Source organism: Trichomycterus rosablanca, chromosome 14 (assembly GCF_030014385.1).
Source record: "Trichomycterus rosablanca isolate fTriRos1 chromosome 14, fTriRos1.hap1, whole genome shotgun sequence".
Taxonomy (NCBI): Eukaryota; Metazoa; Chordata; class Actinopteri; order Siluriformes; family Trichomycteridae; genus Trichomycterus; species Trichomycterus rosablanca.
Genome location: NC_086001.1, coordinates 26,289,008 through 26,309,859, shown reverse-complemented (window position 1 = coordinate 26,309,859; position 20,852 = coordinate 26,289,008). Strand labels below are relative to the sequence as shown.

General features: G+C 38.1%; 1 protein-coding gene across 1 annotated transcript; it reads right to left on the bottom strand.

Annotated features, from left to right (window-relative positions):
• Nucleotides 1-11,685: 11,685 nt before the first annotated feature.
• LOC134326796 (piggyBac transposable element-derived protein 4-like) lies at nt 11,686-14,021 on the bottom strand. Its single transcript, XM_063008952.1, has 2 exons — nt 13,853-14,021; nt 11,686-13,623 (listed from the first exon to the last, which is right to left on the bottom strand). Exon 2 carries the CDS (start codon nt 13,065-13,067, stop codon nt 11,769-11,771), a length of 1,299 nt encoding a protein of 432 aa, XP_062865022.1. The 5' UTR covers nt 13,068-13,623; nt 13,853-14,021; the 3' UTR covers nt 11,686-11,768.
• Between the last annotated feature and the right edge of the window lie 6,831 nt (nt 14,022-20,852).

Below are 20,852 nucleotides of genomic sequence, written 5' to 3'. Positions count from 1 at the left end.
GAAAAAAATAATTGTTTGGTTACTTTATTAATTACTGCTGATTTTGCGCTAAAAATTGCATGTCATCCCCAAACCCCCCCTCGCGATCGAAATCGACTATCGGCCGATTGCCCTGAAAGGAGATCGGAGATCGCAATCGATGCCAAAAAACCCGATCGGTCCATCTCTACTAGATATCCATTGTCCCAAGTCATACGAAGACTTTCAGAACTTAATTGTTCCACAGATGTTTGTCAGTTTAAAGAGCTGGTAATGGATGAGTTCATCATTAACACATCAGAGAGGGATTGCTGCATTACAGTGAATAGCAAAATTGTCTTGGTTCAGAATATCATTGTCCTTGAGTGAGTGAAATACATTGTCTGCAAAGAATTCAGGCATGCCACAAAGGTTTTTGACTATCCAATTGATTCAACAGATTTAGGAATTTGTTTTGTGTCAGATCTCTCTTCTACTCTACTGTGCCTTAAGCTTGAAGGCTGTATACGGAAGTGTGTCCGGTTACCTGTAGAGTCTGGTTTTGTTGTCATTCCGCTTCTCCGAGTCCTCCTAAATATTTGAGATATTGTGACCAAAAATATTTAATTAATAGTAATATATTCCAAACAAGAGCAACAGGAATAATAATATAAAATATATAAAATGAGCATAAAGCTATGGTTATCACTTGATTTTTGGTCACAATATTCCTTTGAATTAAAAGGGGCTACTTTACAGTTTACTGTGTTTTTTTTTTATTTGCAATGTTACATAAAGCTGATCTAATATGTAGTATTGGCTGCGTGTGCCATCCTTAGTGTATACTACATATCACATCAACAATATTTTAACCCTGCAAATTGTAAAGAAGCCAGCGGAGTGTAGCAAACATGTAGAAATGGAGGTTGAGCTGTAAGGTTTAGTGACTGACTTGTATATAGATTCATCCTAATTCTTTGTCTGAAATATGCAGTGTGGTAACAGATTATTATTTTTTTTTTAACTGTGATTCATGGTCTCTGTGCAGACAGACCGAGTGCTGACTGACTGGCTCTTAGTTGTGTATGTAAGTATGATTTAATTTCAGCTATTACTGTTTGTTGTAAATGCTATCATTACAATTTCATTGACGTTACTGCTTATTGATGCCAATACTTATCAATATTCTTATTAATACTACTCTCCATAATTTATAATTGTCTGTGTGTGTGTGTGCTTGCTTGATTTTTAAATAATGTATTATATTGTAGAGTTTTTACAAACAAACGAAGTTGCAGTTGTCCCATCAATTTGGGTTAAAAATGGAATGTGTCAGTGGCCGCTGACATATAAAATGAGTGACATCACGAGAGCTACACGGAATCAAGAGCAGCCTGGAGACCATTGGGAGTCATTCAGTATAAAGATTTTATATACAACTGTTATGTACATAAAGGATTTATTTGCAGATTGATGGAGTTTAACTCTGGTTAATACTTGTGGAGACGTACCTTCAAATTAATGTACATTGTAGAAAGTTTTTTGCATTGTGGGAATGGTTTCTTCTGTCTACAAGGAGTTCAAACTGTACTTGCAACTCATTTAACAAAATTTGCCCTTTTTTCCTTTGTTTCTCTTCAGACAACTATAACAGTGCACGTTTGAAACTCCCTGAGGCAGAAGCCATGACCGACATCCACACAGCGGAAGAAGATCAAGATGACACAATGGCAAAAAAATCCAAGAGAAAAAAAATGTAAATTAGTTAAAAGTTATTTTCCTATATTGTAATGCTTGTCATTTAAAATAATTTAGTTTTCTATGTATTACCCTCACAAGACCCAACAAAAGACTTCTTGACAGTGAAAGTGATGATGACCTCCCTATCAAAAAGAGCAAAAAACTCCCACCACCACCAGTAATAAAGCATCCAAACCCAGGATTGGCTAGCTCCAAGATTCAACCAAGACCAGTGAGCCCCGAGACCGGAGGTGGATCGGCGAGCCCCGAGACCGGACGTGGAACATCTCAAATCAGAAGATGGCCCTCTCATGATTTTGCATGTGAGTAATTTTATAACTTGTTTACAATATGATGTTCTAAGTCAGTGTTCTTATTACTGTTTAACTTGATGCTTTTATTCTGAGCGACTTACAAGGTTACTTGTATTACAGATAGGTCAACATGTTAGGAGTCTTGCCCAATGAGTGTAGCACAGTGTGGTTACCCAGACCGGGAATCAAACCCCAGATTTCTTTCAGTCTAAATTAATATTAATTTCACTGCTTTTAATTACTGGGTAAATAGTATTAGCATGACCAATGACATTTATATAAAAATTTTTAAAATCTGCCTGTATCCTAAGTCTAACCCTTTCTGTTATCATGTATTGATTGTTCTTATTGTTTTTCAGCTGTTCTACATCATCTACTGATAAAACAAGAAATGGTCATAGACCAATTGAAGATCATCCTGAGAACTGTTCAGGCTATACAAGGAAGTACTGGAGGTCCAAGCGAGCAAGATTTTGATGAAGGGGCACTGCCGCTTACAGATCTTGAGTCACTGCTTGATCTGGAGAATGTTCTGAAAAATGAACAAGAGCTCAAAAACAAAATGGTAATAATACATTACTTTTACGTCTGTCTGACTTTTCTTGATGAAAGGTCTGTATCTTGGACACACAGTTAGTGCATAATTGTTTGCAGATCACTGCTTTGGGGCTTAATGGAGAGGTGGACCTGAAGGATACCGTGTGGTGAATTATGAACTGTGGCTAACTCTGGCCAAGAAGTTGAACTGGCGGGGCATAAATGGGAAAACGGCATTCAACAGCTTGTTACTAAAAGATGTGATTGCTGGTAAGTGCTGTATTGTACTACTGACTTCTGATTTCTTTGAAATTGACTTAATGCTTTAAAGCCACAATGTTTCTGTGTGATAGAAATAGTGTACTTCTTGCCCACTTTTGTTCCACTACAACTTAAGAAATGAAAAAATAGAAATTAAGGGTTTAAGCTAGGGCTGAAACGATTCCTCGAGTAATTCAATTACTAAAAATCATCGATTCAAATTTTTTGCATCGAGGAATCGTTTATCCCATACACCGTTACACAGCTCACGGTGTTCCGCACGGTGTTCCGCACAGACTTTCACTTTAACAACGCGATTACGCTGTGTGCAGGAGGTTCGCGGCAATTAAAAATGGGATGTTAATAAAAGTACATCTAATATGCATTACAACAGGACTGATTTTGATGGGGGGGCTGTGTCTTTAAATATCCGTAAGTTTGGATTTACGTGTGCGCGAGTGTTTCAGCTTCACTGTAATGCGAACAGAACTGACTGTGATTGACGGTGGAGTTTTAAACCAGACACGAACTTCTGAATTGTTTATTTACTAAAGTCAGATGTAACGCTGGTTAAGTATCACAATCTAGGCTCTAAATCGCGGTACTAAACAGAAATACAAGAACATGAACGATGCGGGGGTCACACCTGAAGCTTCACTAACTAAACTGCACAAGCAACATGGATTGTTATAAAGTTTAACACATCCAGAACTGAAGCAGTCAGAACCAGATTTGTGATTTTAAAAAGAATATCCAACAATAACAAAGGACTGAAAAACAAATGAGGTGATTAGACTCAAAGCAAAATAGTGTAAAGTTTAAAAACCTGCACATTTTGTTCACATTTGTTTTTTTGCATGTTTGTTTAATTAGTAAAATAATGTTGATGTTTTTGCTCTGCCTACTTCTAATTTTCTAAACATTAACAGCTTATTAGAACTGTACAATTCACTGCTTTTAATAAAGAGTGGGCAGTTGTAGCCTAGTGGTTAAGGTACTGGACTAGTAATCAGAAGGCTGCTGGCAGCCAGGTTGCTGCTGTTGGGCTCTTGAGCAAGGCCCTTAACCCTAAATTTACTGTATACTGTAACTGTATTGTAAATCGCTTTGGATAAATGCGTCTGCTAAATGCTGAAAATGTAAATAAAGAGATCAAATTAATATTGAGCAGAATTAAGTTCACCTTATTGGTCTGGCCCTCCACAACCTTGGAAAATTTAATTGCCCACCCCTGGTTTATTATGTGTATTATGTATTATATGTTTATTATGTATATATTTCTCTTTAAACTGTCCTCTATGCAAGTAATAAAAATATATAGTTTGTTTCAAGAGACATATATTCAGGAGTCGTATTTAATCGTTATTTTTGCTCTTTATTAAAGCAAAAGTATTTCTTATCCGATTACTCGATTAATCGCTGGAATAATCAATAGAATACTCGATTACAAAAAGAATCGATAGTTGCAGCCCTAGTTTAAGCAAAAGAGTAGCTTTTATATTGAAATGCATTGTTCGGTGTGTGAGGTAAAATGATGTGGATTTGTTAGGATGTTGACCCATTTGAAAAGTTATGAGAAGTTGTCAGTAAATCAGAATGAGATTAAAAGAAAATGTCAGCTGTGATAAAGGAAGTGTTAAATTCAGCATGAGTGAAAAGGTTAATTTCGCATGGTTAACGTTTTTCATTTTAAAAAGGATAAAAGGCAACAGCTATTTTTAACATTTTGGTAAAATGGCAGATGGATTTAAATTAAAATTTTGAGCTCAGTAGTGCATTTATGAGTCACATTTCCAATTTCATTTGAAATTTATTGATAAAATTCTATAATCACACTTGCTTTACTAAGCATTATAATCTCTGTTTTTTTTGTTTGTTTGTTTTCTCCATAAAGGAGCTGTTAGAAGAAATCAGCTCACCAGACTGGCAACAAATCAAGAAATTGAGTTCTACATAAAAAGATGGCTACATTTAGCAATAGACAGAGAAGGAGGGAGGAAGTTACGGCAGGAGAGACGGTCTGTCTTGTAAGGTCCCCCCCCCCCCCCCCCCCCCCCACCTTCTTATCATTTGTAGCTCTCTGGTCCTACTTGGATGCTGTCTATGCAACGGACATAAAGAGAGAATTTCTCTTTGTTAACTTTGGACTGTTTGATTGTTAAAGATGTTGGTGCTGTTTCCAAATATTCACTTGTTCCAGAGTTTCATTCTGACCATTGTATTGGACGGAGAAGAAGAAAGGAAGTTACGGCAGCAATAACATTAGTTATTTTTGGTTTTAAAGAAATACAAGTATTGTGTGCAGCTATGATTTCAGTGTTTATTTTAAATGTTTACTGGACAGGGCAATGGAAAGAGAAAGCAGGACAGTAGTTTGAATGTTAGATAAATTAAATTGTTTTGCACTATTCCAGTGTTTGCTTCCATTTTTTGCTTTCAGATGGCATTGAGATAGTATATAATATATATGCTATATATGATGCAATTTCACCTGTGTCTTGGATAGAAATCACGGCTAAGTATCCTGAGTTTAAAAATTCTTTCATTCCAGTATCCTGTGTGAAGGCCTGTAAAGACTGCAACAAAAGTGAAATTGCAAAATATACCGCTTATTAATTGCTAAAACACTGCATGGTTTTTTCCAACAGCTCACTACAGAAAAAATGCGTTCAGGACTCATTTATTTAGCAACACTAGTGAGTTTATCATTATGCATTAAGAAGAATTTCATATTTTAGATGTTTGGCATACATATATTTAAGTAGACTTAACATGCTGTAAAAATAAATACATGACTTAAGAGTGTAAAAATTGCTATGAAATGGTGTCTATATGACCAAGTCTGCGGCCGGGAGCGGTCCGCCCAAGTGCCGTCAATCCATGCGGCAAGTGAGCCGGATTAAAATGGGGAATGTGGGCCAGATCTGGGCCAGAATCATTTTACTGTCTGAAATATGGCCCACATCTTGTGGTCAGCTTCTGGTCCAGATTTGGCCCAGTTGTGTGCTTCACTTTTGGCTGATGTGTGGCCCTAATCTGGTGCATATGTGGCCCAAATCTTGCAACCGGGAGCGGTCCGCCCAATCGCCGTCAATCCATGTGGCAAGTGGGCCAGATGAAAATGGGCCAGATCTGGGCCATAATAATTTTGCTATCTGGGGACGATGTTTGTACAACATTTTAAACTTCACTTTAAAAGTCAGTTCAATGTGTTTTATGTAGTAAGAATGAAAGTACCCAGCTAACAGTTTTTGGTTCCCAGAACGTTCTGGGAACGGATCATTTTGGTTGCCCTTTGGTTCCCCAGGAAAGTTTTCTTTACGGAAATAGAACGTTCCCGTTTGGTTGTGCATTATAGTTGTGGGAACGTTCCCCTAACGTTCCCGTAACCTTAAAAATATTGAAACCTTAAGGGTAACCTTTAAATTATTGAAAACTTTAGACAACCTTGCAATAACACTCCGGTAACACCGGCAGCCCGTGTCGGCTCTGACTCTTTTTGAATGACTGCCCAGAATCGGGCCAATTACACTGGCCCAAATCTGGATGCCAGATCTCCGCCGACTCTCCCATAACTGGGCCGGAATAACCCCCGAAACACTGCGATACTATTTATTTACCGTTTTCTTCTCCTTTACATCCTCATAGATAAAATAGTAGATTTATGCTACAGATTAACTACAGATTGTGCAGCAGAAAGTATTTTATTAAGATAATTGCAGCAAGTAGTATAATAATAATAATCTGAATATTATAAATAAGACCAATTACAAAAGTGAACCAAAATGACAGCTATATGAATATTATATATAGAAAATAACATATACAGTATCTCACAAAAGTGAGTACACCCCTCACATTTTTGCAAATATTTCATTATATCTTTTCATGGGACAACACTATAGACATGAAACTTGGATATAACTTAGAGTAGTCAGTGTACAGCTTATATATCACTGTAGATTTACTGTCTTCTGAAAATAACTCAACACACAGCCATTAATGTCTAAATAGCTGGCAACATAAGTGAGTACACCCCACAGTGAACATGTCCAAATTGTGCCCAAATGTGTCGTTGTCCCTCCCTGGTGTCATGTGTCAAGGTCCCAGGTGTGAATGGGGAGCAGGGCTGTTAAATTTGGTGTTTTGGGTACAATTCTCTCATACTGGCCACTGGATATTTAACATGGCACCTCATGGCAAAGAACTCTCTGAGGATGTGAGAAATAGAATTGTTGCTCTCCACAAAGATGTCCTGGGCTATAAGAAGATTGCTAACACCCTGAAACTGAGCTACAGCATGGTGGCCAAGGTCATACATCGGTTTTCCAGGACAGGTTCCACTCGGAACAGGCTTCACCAGGGTCGACCAAAGAAGTTGAGTCCACGTGTTCGGCGTCATATCCAGAGGTTGGCTTTAAAAAATAGACACATGAGTGCTGCCAGCATTGCTGCAGAGGTTGAAGACGTGGGAGGTCAGCCTGTCAGTGCTCAGACCATACACCGCACACTGCATCAACTCAGTCTGCATGGTCGTCATCCCAGAATGAAGCTGACGCACAAGAAAGCCAGCAAACAGTTTGCTGAAAACAAGCAGTCCAAGAACATGGATTACTTGAATGCCCTGTGGTCTGACGAGACCAAGATAAACTTGTTTGGCTCAGATGGTGTCCAGCATGTGTGGCGGCGCCCTGGTGAGGAGTACCAAGTCAACTGTCTCTTGCCTACAGTCAAGCATGGTGGTGGTAGCATCATGGTCTGGGGCTGCATGAGTGTTGAGTTATTTTCAGAAGACAGTAAATCTACACTGCTATACAAGCTGTACACTGACTACTCTAAGTTATATCCAAGTTTCATGAATATAGTGTTGTCCCATGAAAAGATATAATGAAATATTTGCAGAAATGTGAGGGGTGTACTCACTTTTGTGATACACTGTATAAGAATAATAATTATAAAAGTGGACAATATATATATATATATATATATATACAGTGTATCACAAAAGTGAGTACACCCCTCACATTTCTGCAAATATTTCATTATATCTTTTCATGGGACAACACTATAGACATGAAACTTGGATATAACTTAGAGTAGTCAGTGTACAGCTTGTATAGCAGTGTAGATTTACTGTCTTCTGAAAATAACTCAACACACAGCCATTAATGTCTAAATGGCTGGCAACATAAGTGAGTACACCCCACAGTGAACATGTCCAAATTGTGCCCAAAGTGTCAATATTTTGTGTGACCACCATTATTATCCAGCACTGCCTTAACCCTCCTGGGCATGGAATTCACCAGAGCTGCACAGGTTGCTACTGGAATCCTCTTCCACTCCTCCATGATGACATCACGGAGCTGGTGGATGTTAGACACCTTGAACTCCTCCACCTTCCACTTGAGGATGCGCCACAGGTGCTCAATTGGGTTTAGTCCATCACCTTTACCTTCAGCTTCCTCAGCAAGGCAGTTGTCATCTTGGAGGTTGTGTTTGGGGTCGTTATCCTGTTGGAAAACTGCCATGAGGCCCAGTTTTCGAAGGGAGGGGATCATGCTCTGTTTCAGAATGTCACAGTACATGTTGGAATTCATGTTTCCCTCAATGAACTGCAGCTCCCCAGTGCCAGCAACACTCATGCAGCCCAAGACCATGATGCTACCACCACCATGCTTGACTGTAGGCAAGATACAGTTGTCTTGGTACTTCTCACCAGGGCGCCGCCACACATGCTGGACACCATCTGAGCCTAACAAGTTTATCTTGGTCTCGTCAGACCACAGGGCATTCCCGTAATCCATGTTCTTGGACTGCTTGTCTTCAGCAAACTGTTTGCGGGCTTTCTTGTGCGTCAGCTTCCTTCTGGGATGACGACCATGCAGACCGAGTTGATGCAGTGTGCGGCGTATGGTCTGAGCACTGACAGGCTGACCTCCCACGTCTTCAACCTCTGCAGCAATGCTGGCAGCACTCATGTGTCTATTTTTTAAAGCCAACCTCTGGATATGACGCCGAACACGTGGACTCAACTTCTTTGGTCGACCCTGGCGAAGCCTGTTCCGAGTGGAACCTGTCCTGGAAAACCGCTGTATGACCTTGGCCACCATGCTGTAGCTCAGTTTCAGGGTGTTAGCAATCTTCTTATAGCCCAGGCCATCTTTGTGGAGAGCAACAATTCTATTTCTCACATCCTCAGAGAGTTCTTTGCCATGAGGTGCCATGTTGAATATCCAGTGGCCAGTATGAGAGAATTGAACCCAAAACACCAAATTTAACAGCCCTGCTCCCCATTTACACCTGGGACCTTGACACATGACACCAGGGAGGGACAACGACACATTTGGGCACAATTTGGACATGTTCACTGTGGGGTGTACTCACTTATGTTGCCAGCTATTTAGACATTAATGGCTGTGTGTTGAGTTATTTTCAGAAGACAGTAAATCTACACTGCTATACAAGCTGTACACTGACTACTCTAAGTTATATCCAAGTTTCATGTCTATAGTGTTGTCCCATGAAAAGATATAATGAAATATTTGCAGAAATGTGAGGGGTGTACTCACTTTTGTGATACACTGTATATAAACAACATAAAGAAGTACAGTTTGTTTGTTTATTAAGATTTTAACGTCATGTTTTACACTTTGGTTACATTCATGACAGGAACGGTAGTTACTCATTACACAAGATTCATCAGTTCACAAAGTTATATTGAACACAGTCATGGACAATTTAGTGTCTCCAATTCACCTCACTTGCATGTCTTTGGACTGTGGGAGGAAACAGGAGCACCCGGATGACACCTACGCGGAAATGGGGAGAACATGCAAACAACACAGAAAGGACCCAGACCGCCCCACCTGGGGATCGAACCCAGAACCTTCTTGCTGGATCTTGTGACCTTGGCTGATGACCGGCTGTTAGATGCTGCAGAGTAGTGTTCATAGTTTTTACTCATGTATGAGAGGTGAATAAGCAAATGTGGCTCAGTGATGGTAGTGGACACTTGAATATCTACAAAAAATACAAGGGACAATCTTTGGGTTATAAAATTATATACGATCAGCCATAACATTAAAACCACCTCCTTCTGCAATTTCCCTCTGGGATCAATAAAGTATTCTGATTCTGATTGTATGTATACTCTTTTTCTATCAGCTCCATAACCATATAGTTTACTAACCATTTACTGACTTTCCCTATGGGATTAATAAAGTTATCTATCTATAGAAGCACTTTGTAGCTCTACAGTTCCACTGTCGTCCATCAGTTCCACTTTGTTAGCCCCCTTTTACCTTATTCTTCAATGGTCAGGACTGCCAGGACCACCTCAGAGCAGGTATTATTTAGGTGGTGGATCATTCTCAGCACTGCAGTGACACTGACGTGGTGGTGGTGTGTTACTGTGTGTTGTGCTTATATGACTGGATCAGACACAGCATCGCTGCTGGAGTTTTCAAATACCGTGTCCACTCACTGTCCACTCTTAAATTATACACACCTGCTTTGTTGGTCCACCTTGTGGATGTAGTCAGAGATGGTAGGTCGTCTGTTGCTTTTTATTGTATTACTATTATTGTTGTTGTTGTTGTTGTTGTTGCTTATTGTAGCTTTTAAGTTAACGTTATCCACAGTATTCAATGAACTTTAATTATTTAGCAGCTGTTGTCTAATGCTAGAAACTGTTAGCCTTTTAGCTAACTACCTGAAAAGTTTCAGTTTAGACTACCAGTTAACCTGAAACTCACAAGATAACGTTACCATAAACACAAAGTTTAATCAGTTCATCTGGACACAAGTTTGTTGTAGAGAAACGTTTCGTCACTCAATCCGAATGACTTCTTCAGTCTGAGCTGGGGGTGAATACCCCAAACTTATATGCAGTTGATTTGCATAACGACCGATCACCGCCCATTGCATAACAATGGAACTGGTGAGCAGGTCCATATGAAATTCACAATGACCATTAATTACAATGGTCATGTGTGTCTTTCACACATGATTGGGGGTAAAGCTCCAATTACGGCGTTGTAAGATGGTGAGAGATGTACTCTCAGGCCCCCTCCCCGGTTCAGGGATGGTCGTTCCCTCTTCACATAGATGGCCTCTTTGACTCCACGTTCAAACCAGCGTTCCTCCTTGTCAAGGATCTGCACATCTTCATCATTAACCCCTTGGCTGTCCAGTCTATTTTTGTGCATTTTCCATCTGAAGGGCATACCCAAATTTTAATGCTGTTTATTCACAAAGTACATATGATATTAGGAAATGTATGGTTTAATGTGACTGAAAACCCCATAAAGTATCAGAAGAAACTGCTAAAGGTCATAATGATATTTTACCATGTTGCAATGATGATAAAATCGATTTTTAATTTTTTTGTTTTAGTCCAAAGTTTTAGTGAGTATAAGTATGAATATAGGTCTGGTATAACATTGCCAACACATCATGTCTGTGGCCAAAGTTGTTTACTACCACCGTACCAAATTTTTTGATGATTACCCATCTGGAGTTATACAAGTTGGAGTAACAATAGTCCATATCGGCCTCTCCAAATGTGCCCAAAACCTCTCCAAAACCTTCCAATAGGGAAAAACAAGCTATATTGCAAAAATAAATAATCTGTATTTCATGGTGACAACATCTACATACCTTAGTGTAAATAATAATTGTATGACCCTGACATATCCTCTCCAAATGTCCTTTTATTCTCTCCAAATGTTGTTTTAGCTTTTCTACATGCCTTTTTTTTTTTAGCCTTTTTACACTAGAAACAACCTCTGAATTCAATATAATGAATTGTATTTAGGTACCTGTGTTACAAAAGTTTTATAAACATGTTTTCCAAAAATAAAACACAACAATTGAATGATTAGCAAAACAATTTTTATGAAAAATACAATCAACTCAAAACTATTTACAATGTCTATTTAAATTTTTTGGTACAAATATTTACAGGTTTTTGTGGTGCCCCATATTGTGCCATTTGTAAAAACAGTTTCTTTTGGGCACAACGCACAATGGCACATCGCACTTTGTGCAGTACACTGGTGTCTTCACAGGGTTGCCAGACCTTTTGCACATGGCACATTTTCGCCTGCCAGCTGAACTGTCATCGCTGTAAAATGCTGGCAGGCATTGTTTTGTTTCACCTGAGGGTCCTGCAGCAGACTCATCCTGGGTGGTGTCCCCTGAAAAGGCCACAAGCTCCGACATCAGTTTCTCTCTAAAGAGTTTCTGAGTTAGAGCCTCTTGTGCATTTGTTTTTGATATTTGCTGATGTAAAATAAAACTATTTACAATCCCAATGTCAATGAAATGGTAAAATAATGTCTCGTACCACTTGACTGTCTTGTGTAAGGCATTGTGATATGAAATCAAGGTGTCTGACAAATCAACTCCACCCATGTGCCTGTTGTAATCCTTGACCGCTGCAGGAACTGGAACATTCACTTTATTCCAAACCCCCTCCTGATTTTTTACTCTCCTCATCACTGTGTCACCATCATATGCCTTGTGCATTGTGGAGCACACCACAACCTCCCTTGTGTCCATCCACTTTACAAAAAGAAGTTGTCCACGTCTGTGCCAGCGGATGGTTCCTCTCTTTGCCTGCCTGGTGAGATCATTGATTTTTGTTTTTGGATACCCCTTCCGGTTGGTACGGATGGTACCACAAGCAAGAGTCTCCTTCTTCAGGAGATCCAAATAGAGCATGGGGCTTGTGTAAAAACTGTCAGTGTAGAGGTGGTACCCCTTGCCAAGAAGGGCAAAATCCATGAGGGACATAACTGAGTCATAGCTCAATCCATGGCCTGAGCAAACGGATTGCTTGCCTTCATAAATAAAAAAATTCCAAGTGTAACCTGTGGTTGAATCAGCCAGAACAAACATTTTGTAGCAACATTTTGTTGGCTTTGCCTTCATGTATTGTTTCAGGCCAGTTCTTGCTTTAGAGATGCAGATTAGAAGATTCTTGCTTTCAATCGAAATGTCCTTGTCCGGCTGAAAATGTGTCCGGCATGCTGTCAGCAACTCTGTATACAGTGGCTTCAATTTGAAAAGTTTGTCATATGTTGAGGTTCCCTTTCTCCTTGTGTTATCTTCGTCCTCTTTTGGGTCACACAGATGCAGGTTACTAGAGATTGCCAAAAATCTTTTGCCTGTCATCACTTTTGCGGTGTAATGAAGGCGGTAATATTCCTTTCCAGACCAGTAGTCTGCAACAGATTTTAGTTTTACAATCCCCATGTATATTACCAATGCAATAAATTTGTAGAATTCTCTAACACTGAGAGGAATCCATTTGTAAGATGGATTTGCAGCTGCTCTGATCTCAGCATACTTATTGGTGTTATCTACAATAGTCTTCACCACAAACGTACTGAAAAACAGCTGAAACAACTGCAGTGGGGAATATACAGTGTTCGATAGAAGCTGTAGCCCTGGAGGTCGCTTTGGCAAAAATTTTGGAATGCTGGGTGCCTCATCAACATCAGTGATGTCATGCCAAACATCATCTTCATCTTCGGTTGTAGAAACACTGCCTGGCCTTTTTGTTTGTGCAGGAACTCGGTGAGAACGTCCTCTTGATTGCCTCTTCGCACGTGTTGCTGATGACCTGGTCTTCTGTATTGTTGGGAGGTGGGTGGATGAAGTACTTGGCACCACTTCGACAGACGTTACAGTACTTTCTGGATCTGCGTGAATGGTCCTTGATGTGGATTCAGGGTGGGGTGGGGAAGAATGCCTCTTTCTCTTAGTCTGAGCAGCTGGCACCCAGTCATCACCTGAATCCTCAGAATTGCTATTATAAAACACAAAAAGAAAAATACAACATAAGTTTTTGTAATAAATGCACAGCTGTAACAAAATTATATATAATAAACTTGGAAACAACAGTATAGTCTTTTAAAAGTTATAAAAGTTGGAAAACAATAATTTGATCTTGGCATTTTTACCTTACTACTAAAATAAACTTTTCAATACAACAACACAAATGTAAATTTGGTATAAAAAATAAAAAATGTACTTACAGATCAAGAACAGCATCTTCTCCATGAAGAAAAGCGTCTTCTTCAAACGAATCGTAGTCACTTTCTTCTGATACCTGCAATTCTTCTTCTTCTTCCAGTCGTTCCAATTCAGAAACTACTTCTGCACTTTTAAAACTCTTCTCACACTGTGAACACTGATACGGTTTCTCTCCAGTGTGAATGCGCTGGTGTTTTTTGAGATCACCCTGTATATTAAAACTCTTTCCACACTGTGAGCACTGATACAGTTTCTCTCCAGTGTGAATGCGCTGGTGTTTTTTCAGATTACCCTGTGTATTAAAACTCTTCCCACATTGTGAGCACTGATACGGTTTCTCTCCTGTGTGAATGCGCTGGTGTATCTTGAGAGCACTCAGGCACCTGAAGTTCTTCCCACACTGTGAGCACTGATTTGGTTTCTTTCCAGTGTGAATGCGCTGGTGTTTTTTTAGATAACTCTGTGTATTTAAACTCTTTCCACGTTGTGAGCACCGATATGTTTTTTTTCCTGTGTGAATGTGCTGGTGTATTTTGAGAGCACCCTGGGTACTGAAGCTCTTCCCACACTGTGAGCACTGATATGGTTTCTTTCCTGTGTGAATGCGCTGGTGTATTTTGAGATGACTCAGGAACCTGAAGCTCTTCCCACACTGTGAGCAGACGTTTCCTTCTTCCTGTGTGGGACTGAGAGAGGTGTTAATACTGACAGTACCAGAGGACGTTTGCTGATTACTGGAGCTTCTGGTGGGCGTCAGATCCTCATCAGTCTTAATCTTCACCAGAGTCTCATATTTATCATGGTTGCAGCTCTTGATGTGATTGTGGAGCTGATTTTGGGTTGTAGAGGAATGTGGACACGAGGAGCAGCAGAAATCCTTGTTCAGTTCTGAAGCAGAAAATAATCAAATACATTTATAACATTATAAATAATCAAACACATTTATAACATTATAAATAATCAAATACATTTATAACATTATAAATAATCAAACACATTTATAACATTATAAATAATCAAATACATTTATAACATTATAAATAATCAAACACATTTATAACATTATAAATAATCAAATACATTTATAACATTATAAATAATAATATACATTTATAACATTATAAATAATCAAATACATTTATAACATTATAAATAATCAAACACATTTATAACATTATAAATAATAATATACATTTATAACATTATAAATAATCAAATACATTTTAACATTATAAATAATCAAATACATTTATAACATTATAAATAAAAATATACATTTATAACATTATAAATAATAATATACATTTATAACATTATAAATAATCAAATACATTCATAACATTATAAATAATCAAATACATTTATAACATTATAAATAATCAAATACATTTAAACATTATAAATAATCAAACACATTTATAACATTATAAATAATCAAATACATTTATAACATTATAAATAATCAAATACATTTATAACATTATAAATAATCAAATACATTTATAACATTATAAATAATCAAATACATTTATAACATTATAAATAATCAGATACATTTATAACATTATAAATAATCAAACACATTTATAACATTATAAATAATCAGATACATTTATAACATTATAAATAATCAAACACATTTATAACATTATAAATAATCAAATACATTTATAACATTATAAATAATCAAACACATTTATAACATTATAAATAATAAAATACATTTATAACATTATAAATAATCAAACACATTTATAACATTATAAATAATAAAATACATTTATAACATTATAAATAATAAAATACATTTATAACATTATAAATAATAAAATACATTTATAACATTATAAATAATAAATACTGTTAGTAATTGTTAAACTGAGATCTGATGCTAAAGTCCTGTAACGTGATTCATCCTGCATTCATCATTTCCTGCTCACACTGATCTGCATGAGCACAATACAAGCTTTCACTGTATGATGCTTCATCCCAGGTTCCTCTGATTCTATTCAATCCAAATCTTATTTTACTCAAGATAAAAAATATCTTACTGAGTTCATCTTTATCTTCAGGTTCTTCCTTCTTCACAGGCTTCATCTGGAAACCTCCACACTGTTGGTCCTCTGGGGTGAGGTGTTCCTCAGAGGTGACGTGTTCCACAGGGATCGAGGTTCCTTCACCTGAAATTTCTTTGTTTTGTGAAAGAAGAAAAATAATTTTGTTATTGTTGGTAGTAACGACCGACTTCTTTATTAAGCACTTAAGTTAGAACTAACAGACACGTACTTCTATACTATCTGTCAAAAAACACGACCTATAAACCTTTGTTCAAACAGGGTTTCAGCAGATTTAATAATAATAATAATAACAATACAACCGCAAAATCAGAAAAAGTTGGGACAGTATAGAAAAAGCAAATAATAATATAAACACAGACTTTGACTTTTATTTGATGTCAGACAGGATGAAGCTGAGATGTTTAATCTTTTATCTGTTCAAATTCATTTCATTTATTAATAAGCATCCATTCCTGCATTTCAGGCCTGCAACACTTTCCAAAAAAAGTTGGGACCGTTCAGGACTGCAGGCAGGCCAGTCCAGGACCCGTACCCTCTTCTTCCACAGCCACGCCTTTGTAATGTGTGCAGCAGGTGGTTTTGCATCGTCTTGTTAAAAAATGCTAGCCGCTCAGGTGGCGCAGCGATAAAAACACATGCTGCAACCAGAGCCGAATTTCAAGTACATCCTATCGAATCCAGCTCTGCCTTGTCGGCTCGAGGCTGAGTGGCACGTATATATTGAACATATCAGCTTATATACTCGACTTTATTTCTTCTCATTCATTACCCAATCATTCAGCCACTTGTATTCACCTGGCATTACTCTGTAATTATATACTAGTCTATACACGGTACAGTCAGCATGATCTGTTTATTTTTTTAAATTATTTTATTAACCTTTATTTAACCAGGGAAGTCACATTGAGATTAAAATCTCTTTTACAATTGAGCCCTGGCCAAGACAGCAGCAAATCACACAAAAATTACTCCATCAACAACATAGGGAGGATATACAGTATATACAGTGTATCACAAAAGTGAGTACACCCCTCACATTTCTGCAAATATTTTATTATATCTTTTCATGGGACAACACTATAGAAATAAAACTTGGATATAACTTAGAGTAGTCAGTGTACAACTTGTATAGCAGTGTAGATTTACTGTCTTCTGAAAATAACTCAACACACAGCCATTAATGTCTAAATGGCTGGCAACATAAGTGAGTACACCCCACAGTGAACATGTCCAAATTGTGCCCAAAGTGTCAATATTTTGTGTGACCACCATTATTATCCAGCACTGCCTTAACCCTCCTGGGCATGGAATTCACCAGAGCTGCACAGGTTGCTACTGGAATCCTCTTCCACTCCTCCATGATGACATCACGGAGCTGGTGGATGTTAGACACCTTGAACTCCTCCACCTTCCACTTGAGGATGCGCCACAGGTGCTCAATTGGGTTTAGTCCATCACCTTTACCTTCAGCTTCCTCAGCAAGGCAGTTGTCATCTTGGAGGTTGTGTTTGGGGTCGTTATGCTGTTGGAAAACTGCCATGAGGCCCAGTTTTCGAAGGGAGGGGATCATGCTCTGTTTCAGAATGTCACAGTACATGTTGGAATTCATGTTTCCCTCAATGAACTGCAGCTCCCCAGTGCCAGCAACACTCATGCAGCCCAAGACCATGATGCTACCACCACCATGCTTGACTGTAGGCAAGATACAGTTGTCTTGGTACTTCTCACCAGGGCGCTGCCACACATGCTGGACACCATCTGAGCCAAACAAGTTTATCTTGGTCTCGTCAGACCACAGGGCATTCCAGTAATCCATGTTCTTGGACTGCTTGTCTTCAGCAAACTGTTTGCGGGCTTTCTTGTGCGTCAGCTTCCTTCTGGGATGACGACCATGCAGACCGAGTTGATGCAGTGTGCGGCGTATGGTCTGAGCACTGACAGGCTGACCTCCCACGTCTTCAACCTCTGCAGCAATGCTGGCAGCACTCATGTGTCTATTTTTTAAAGCCAACCTCTGGATATGACGCCGAACACGTGGACTCAACTTCTTTGGTCGACCCTGGCGAAGCCTGTTCCGAGTGGAACCTGTCCTGGAAAACCGCTGTATGACCTTGGCCACCGTGCTGTAGCTCAGTTTCAGGGTGTTAGCAATCTTCTTATAGCCCAGGCCATCTTTGTGGAGAGCAACAATTCTATTTCTCACATCCTCAGAGAGTTCTTTGCCATGAGGTGCCATGTTGAATATCCAGTGGCCAGTATGAGAGAATTGTACCCAAAACACCAAATTTTACAGCCCTGCTCCCCATTTACACCTGGGACCTTGACACATGACACCAGGGAGGGACAACGACACATTTGGGCACAATTTGGACATGTTCACTGTGGGGTGTACTCACTTATGTTGCCAGCTATTTAGACATTAATGGCTGTGTGTTGAGTTATTTTCAGAAGACAGTAAATCTACACTGCTATACAAGCTGTACACTGACTACTCTAAGTTATATCCAAGTTTCATGTCTATAGTGTTGTCCCATGAAAAGATATAATGAAATATTTGCAGAAATGTGAGGGGTGTACTCACTTTTGTGATACACTGTACATGTATACATTTAACAAGAACAAACATATGTATAACATTTTTTTTGACTTTTTCTTTAAATTCAGTCAAAGAAATAAACTGCTTCAATTTAAAATATTTCTGTAAATCATTCCAAACAAAAGGTGCACTGTAACTAAATGCTGTCTTTCCAGATTCCGACCAAACTACTGGAACTTCCCATTGTATATAGCTACTGGATCGTAAGTCATACAAAGACCCGTTTGATGATAAAAATTTAGACAAGTATGGTGGGAGCTGACCAATAATTGCTTTCTACACAAAAATGACAAAATGTACTCTCCGTCGTACTGAAAGTGGAAGCCAACCAGTCATTTCATAAAGTGTGCAGTGATGAGTTGAATAACTCGCACGTGTTATAAACCTTAATGCAGAATGATAAACCGAATCTAGGGAGTTCAATATTGTCTTTGAGGTATGTCTGTATAAAATATCTCCATAGTCTAGAATTGGTAAAAAAGTAGCTTCAACTCATTTCTTTCTAGCCTGTAGAGTAAAACAAGAACTGTTTCTAAAATAAAAGCCCAATTTTAGCTTTAACTTTTTTATCATATGTTCAACATGCAACTTAAAAGACAGACTATCATCCAACATAAAACCTAAATATTTATAAGATTAAATTAATTCTATTGGTTTACCAGACAGTGTGTAAATCTTAGAGAATTAAGATTATGCTGAACAGTCACAAATGCTTTCTGTAGATTTGAAAGAGCCTCTGCAGGTGATGAGGCTGAACTATAGATAATAGTGTAATCTGCATAAAAATGAATATTAGCATTGCACACATTATCGCCAAGGCTGTTGATATAAATGGTAAACAACAGCGGTCCAAAAATAGAGCCCTGTGGCACCCCATTTCTAACAACCAGCTTTTCAGAAAAAGCCCCATCAAAAAGTACTAGGACTATAGCAGATTTCCAAGCGTCAGGTACAATATTCTGCTCCAATGATGAATTTAAAATATAAGTAAGTGGCTCAACAATAATATTAGCTGCAATTTTCAAGAATATTGGCTCAATCTCATCAGGCCCTGCAGACTTCCTAGCGTTTAGCTTTTTAAGGGTTGACAAAACCTCATTTTTCATAACTGGTCTAAAATGAAATTTAGGCCCATCCTTTACTTCTGTACATGTTTTATCTGATATGTTCTTATTTGACACACAGTTAAAATTGAACCCAGATGGAATAAAATGCTCATTAAAACAATTCACCATTTCCTTTCTATCAGTAACTTGTTGATTGTTTACAAGTAATTGCTTAATAACAGAGAAGGATACTGGGATGAAAGACAATGACTTTATTGTTTTCCAGAACTTAATAGGATTATTCAGATTTCTTGTTGTTTCATCAAGATAACATTTTAAATTGGCTTTGCAAACAGATATTGTACATCTGTTTCTCAACAATCGAAAAGCCAACCAATCTACTGCCAAATGAGATTTTCTTGCTTTAATCCAAGCCAAATTTCTTTCATGAATAAGTTCTGACAATTCTTCTGAAAACCAAGGATTGTCTCGTCCCTTCACTCTGAAACTCCTCATGGGAGCATGCTTGTTCATAATCTCCAATAAAAGAGTTTGAAAATAAGTCTATGCTATTTCAACATCAAGTATAAGAAATACCTTTTAATATACCATTTAATATTCTTTATCTTCTGTCTCCTCATTTCACTCACCTGCTCACTTATGCACTAAATATACTAAAATATTACAAGAAATTCAGACACGACCAAATTAGGAGAAATGATTTTGCTCAAGTCTTACTGAGTTCATCTTTATCTTCAGGTTCTTCTTTCTTCACAGGCTTCATCTGGAAACCTCCACACTGTTGGTCCTCTGAGAAGAGCAGTTCCACAGAAGCAACATGTTCTGCAGGGATTAAAGTGACTTCACCTGAAATTCATCAATATGAGAAGAAGAATCTCAACAACTGGAGGAAACTGAAGGTTGTGGGTTTGGTTCCTAATCATAAATAAATCCTAGTTAGATTAAAACTTAAATCCAGACTGGACTGTAGCAGCTGTACTGTACTACACTAAACTGTACCATACTGTACTGTACCTCACTGTCTGGTGGAAAAGTGGCATCATGCTCCATATTTACTTACAGAAGAAATCATCATCATCATCCTCCTTTTGTGTTATTTTCTTCTGAAATTCTTCATGTTGTAGATCCACAGGGGTGACGTCTCCCTCTTCTGCTGACTGCATTATTAAAGATCTAATAGACAGACAGACTATTCAGCTATAAATAAAGTTCAACTATAAACAAAGTTCAACTGTAAACAAAGTTTATCTGTAAACAAAGT

Bases quoted from the DNA above. Each gene is read 5' to 3' on its own strand.
- LOC134326796 (XM_063008952.1), bottom strand. From the start codon at position 13,067: ATGGGGATTGTAAAACTAAAATCTGTTGCAGACTACTGGTCTGGAAAG.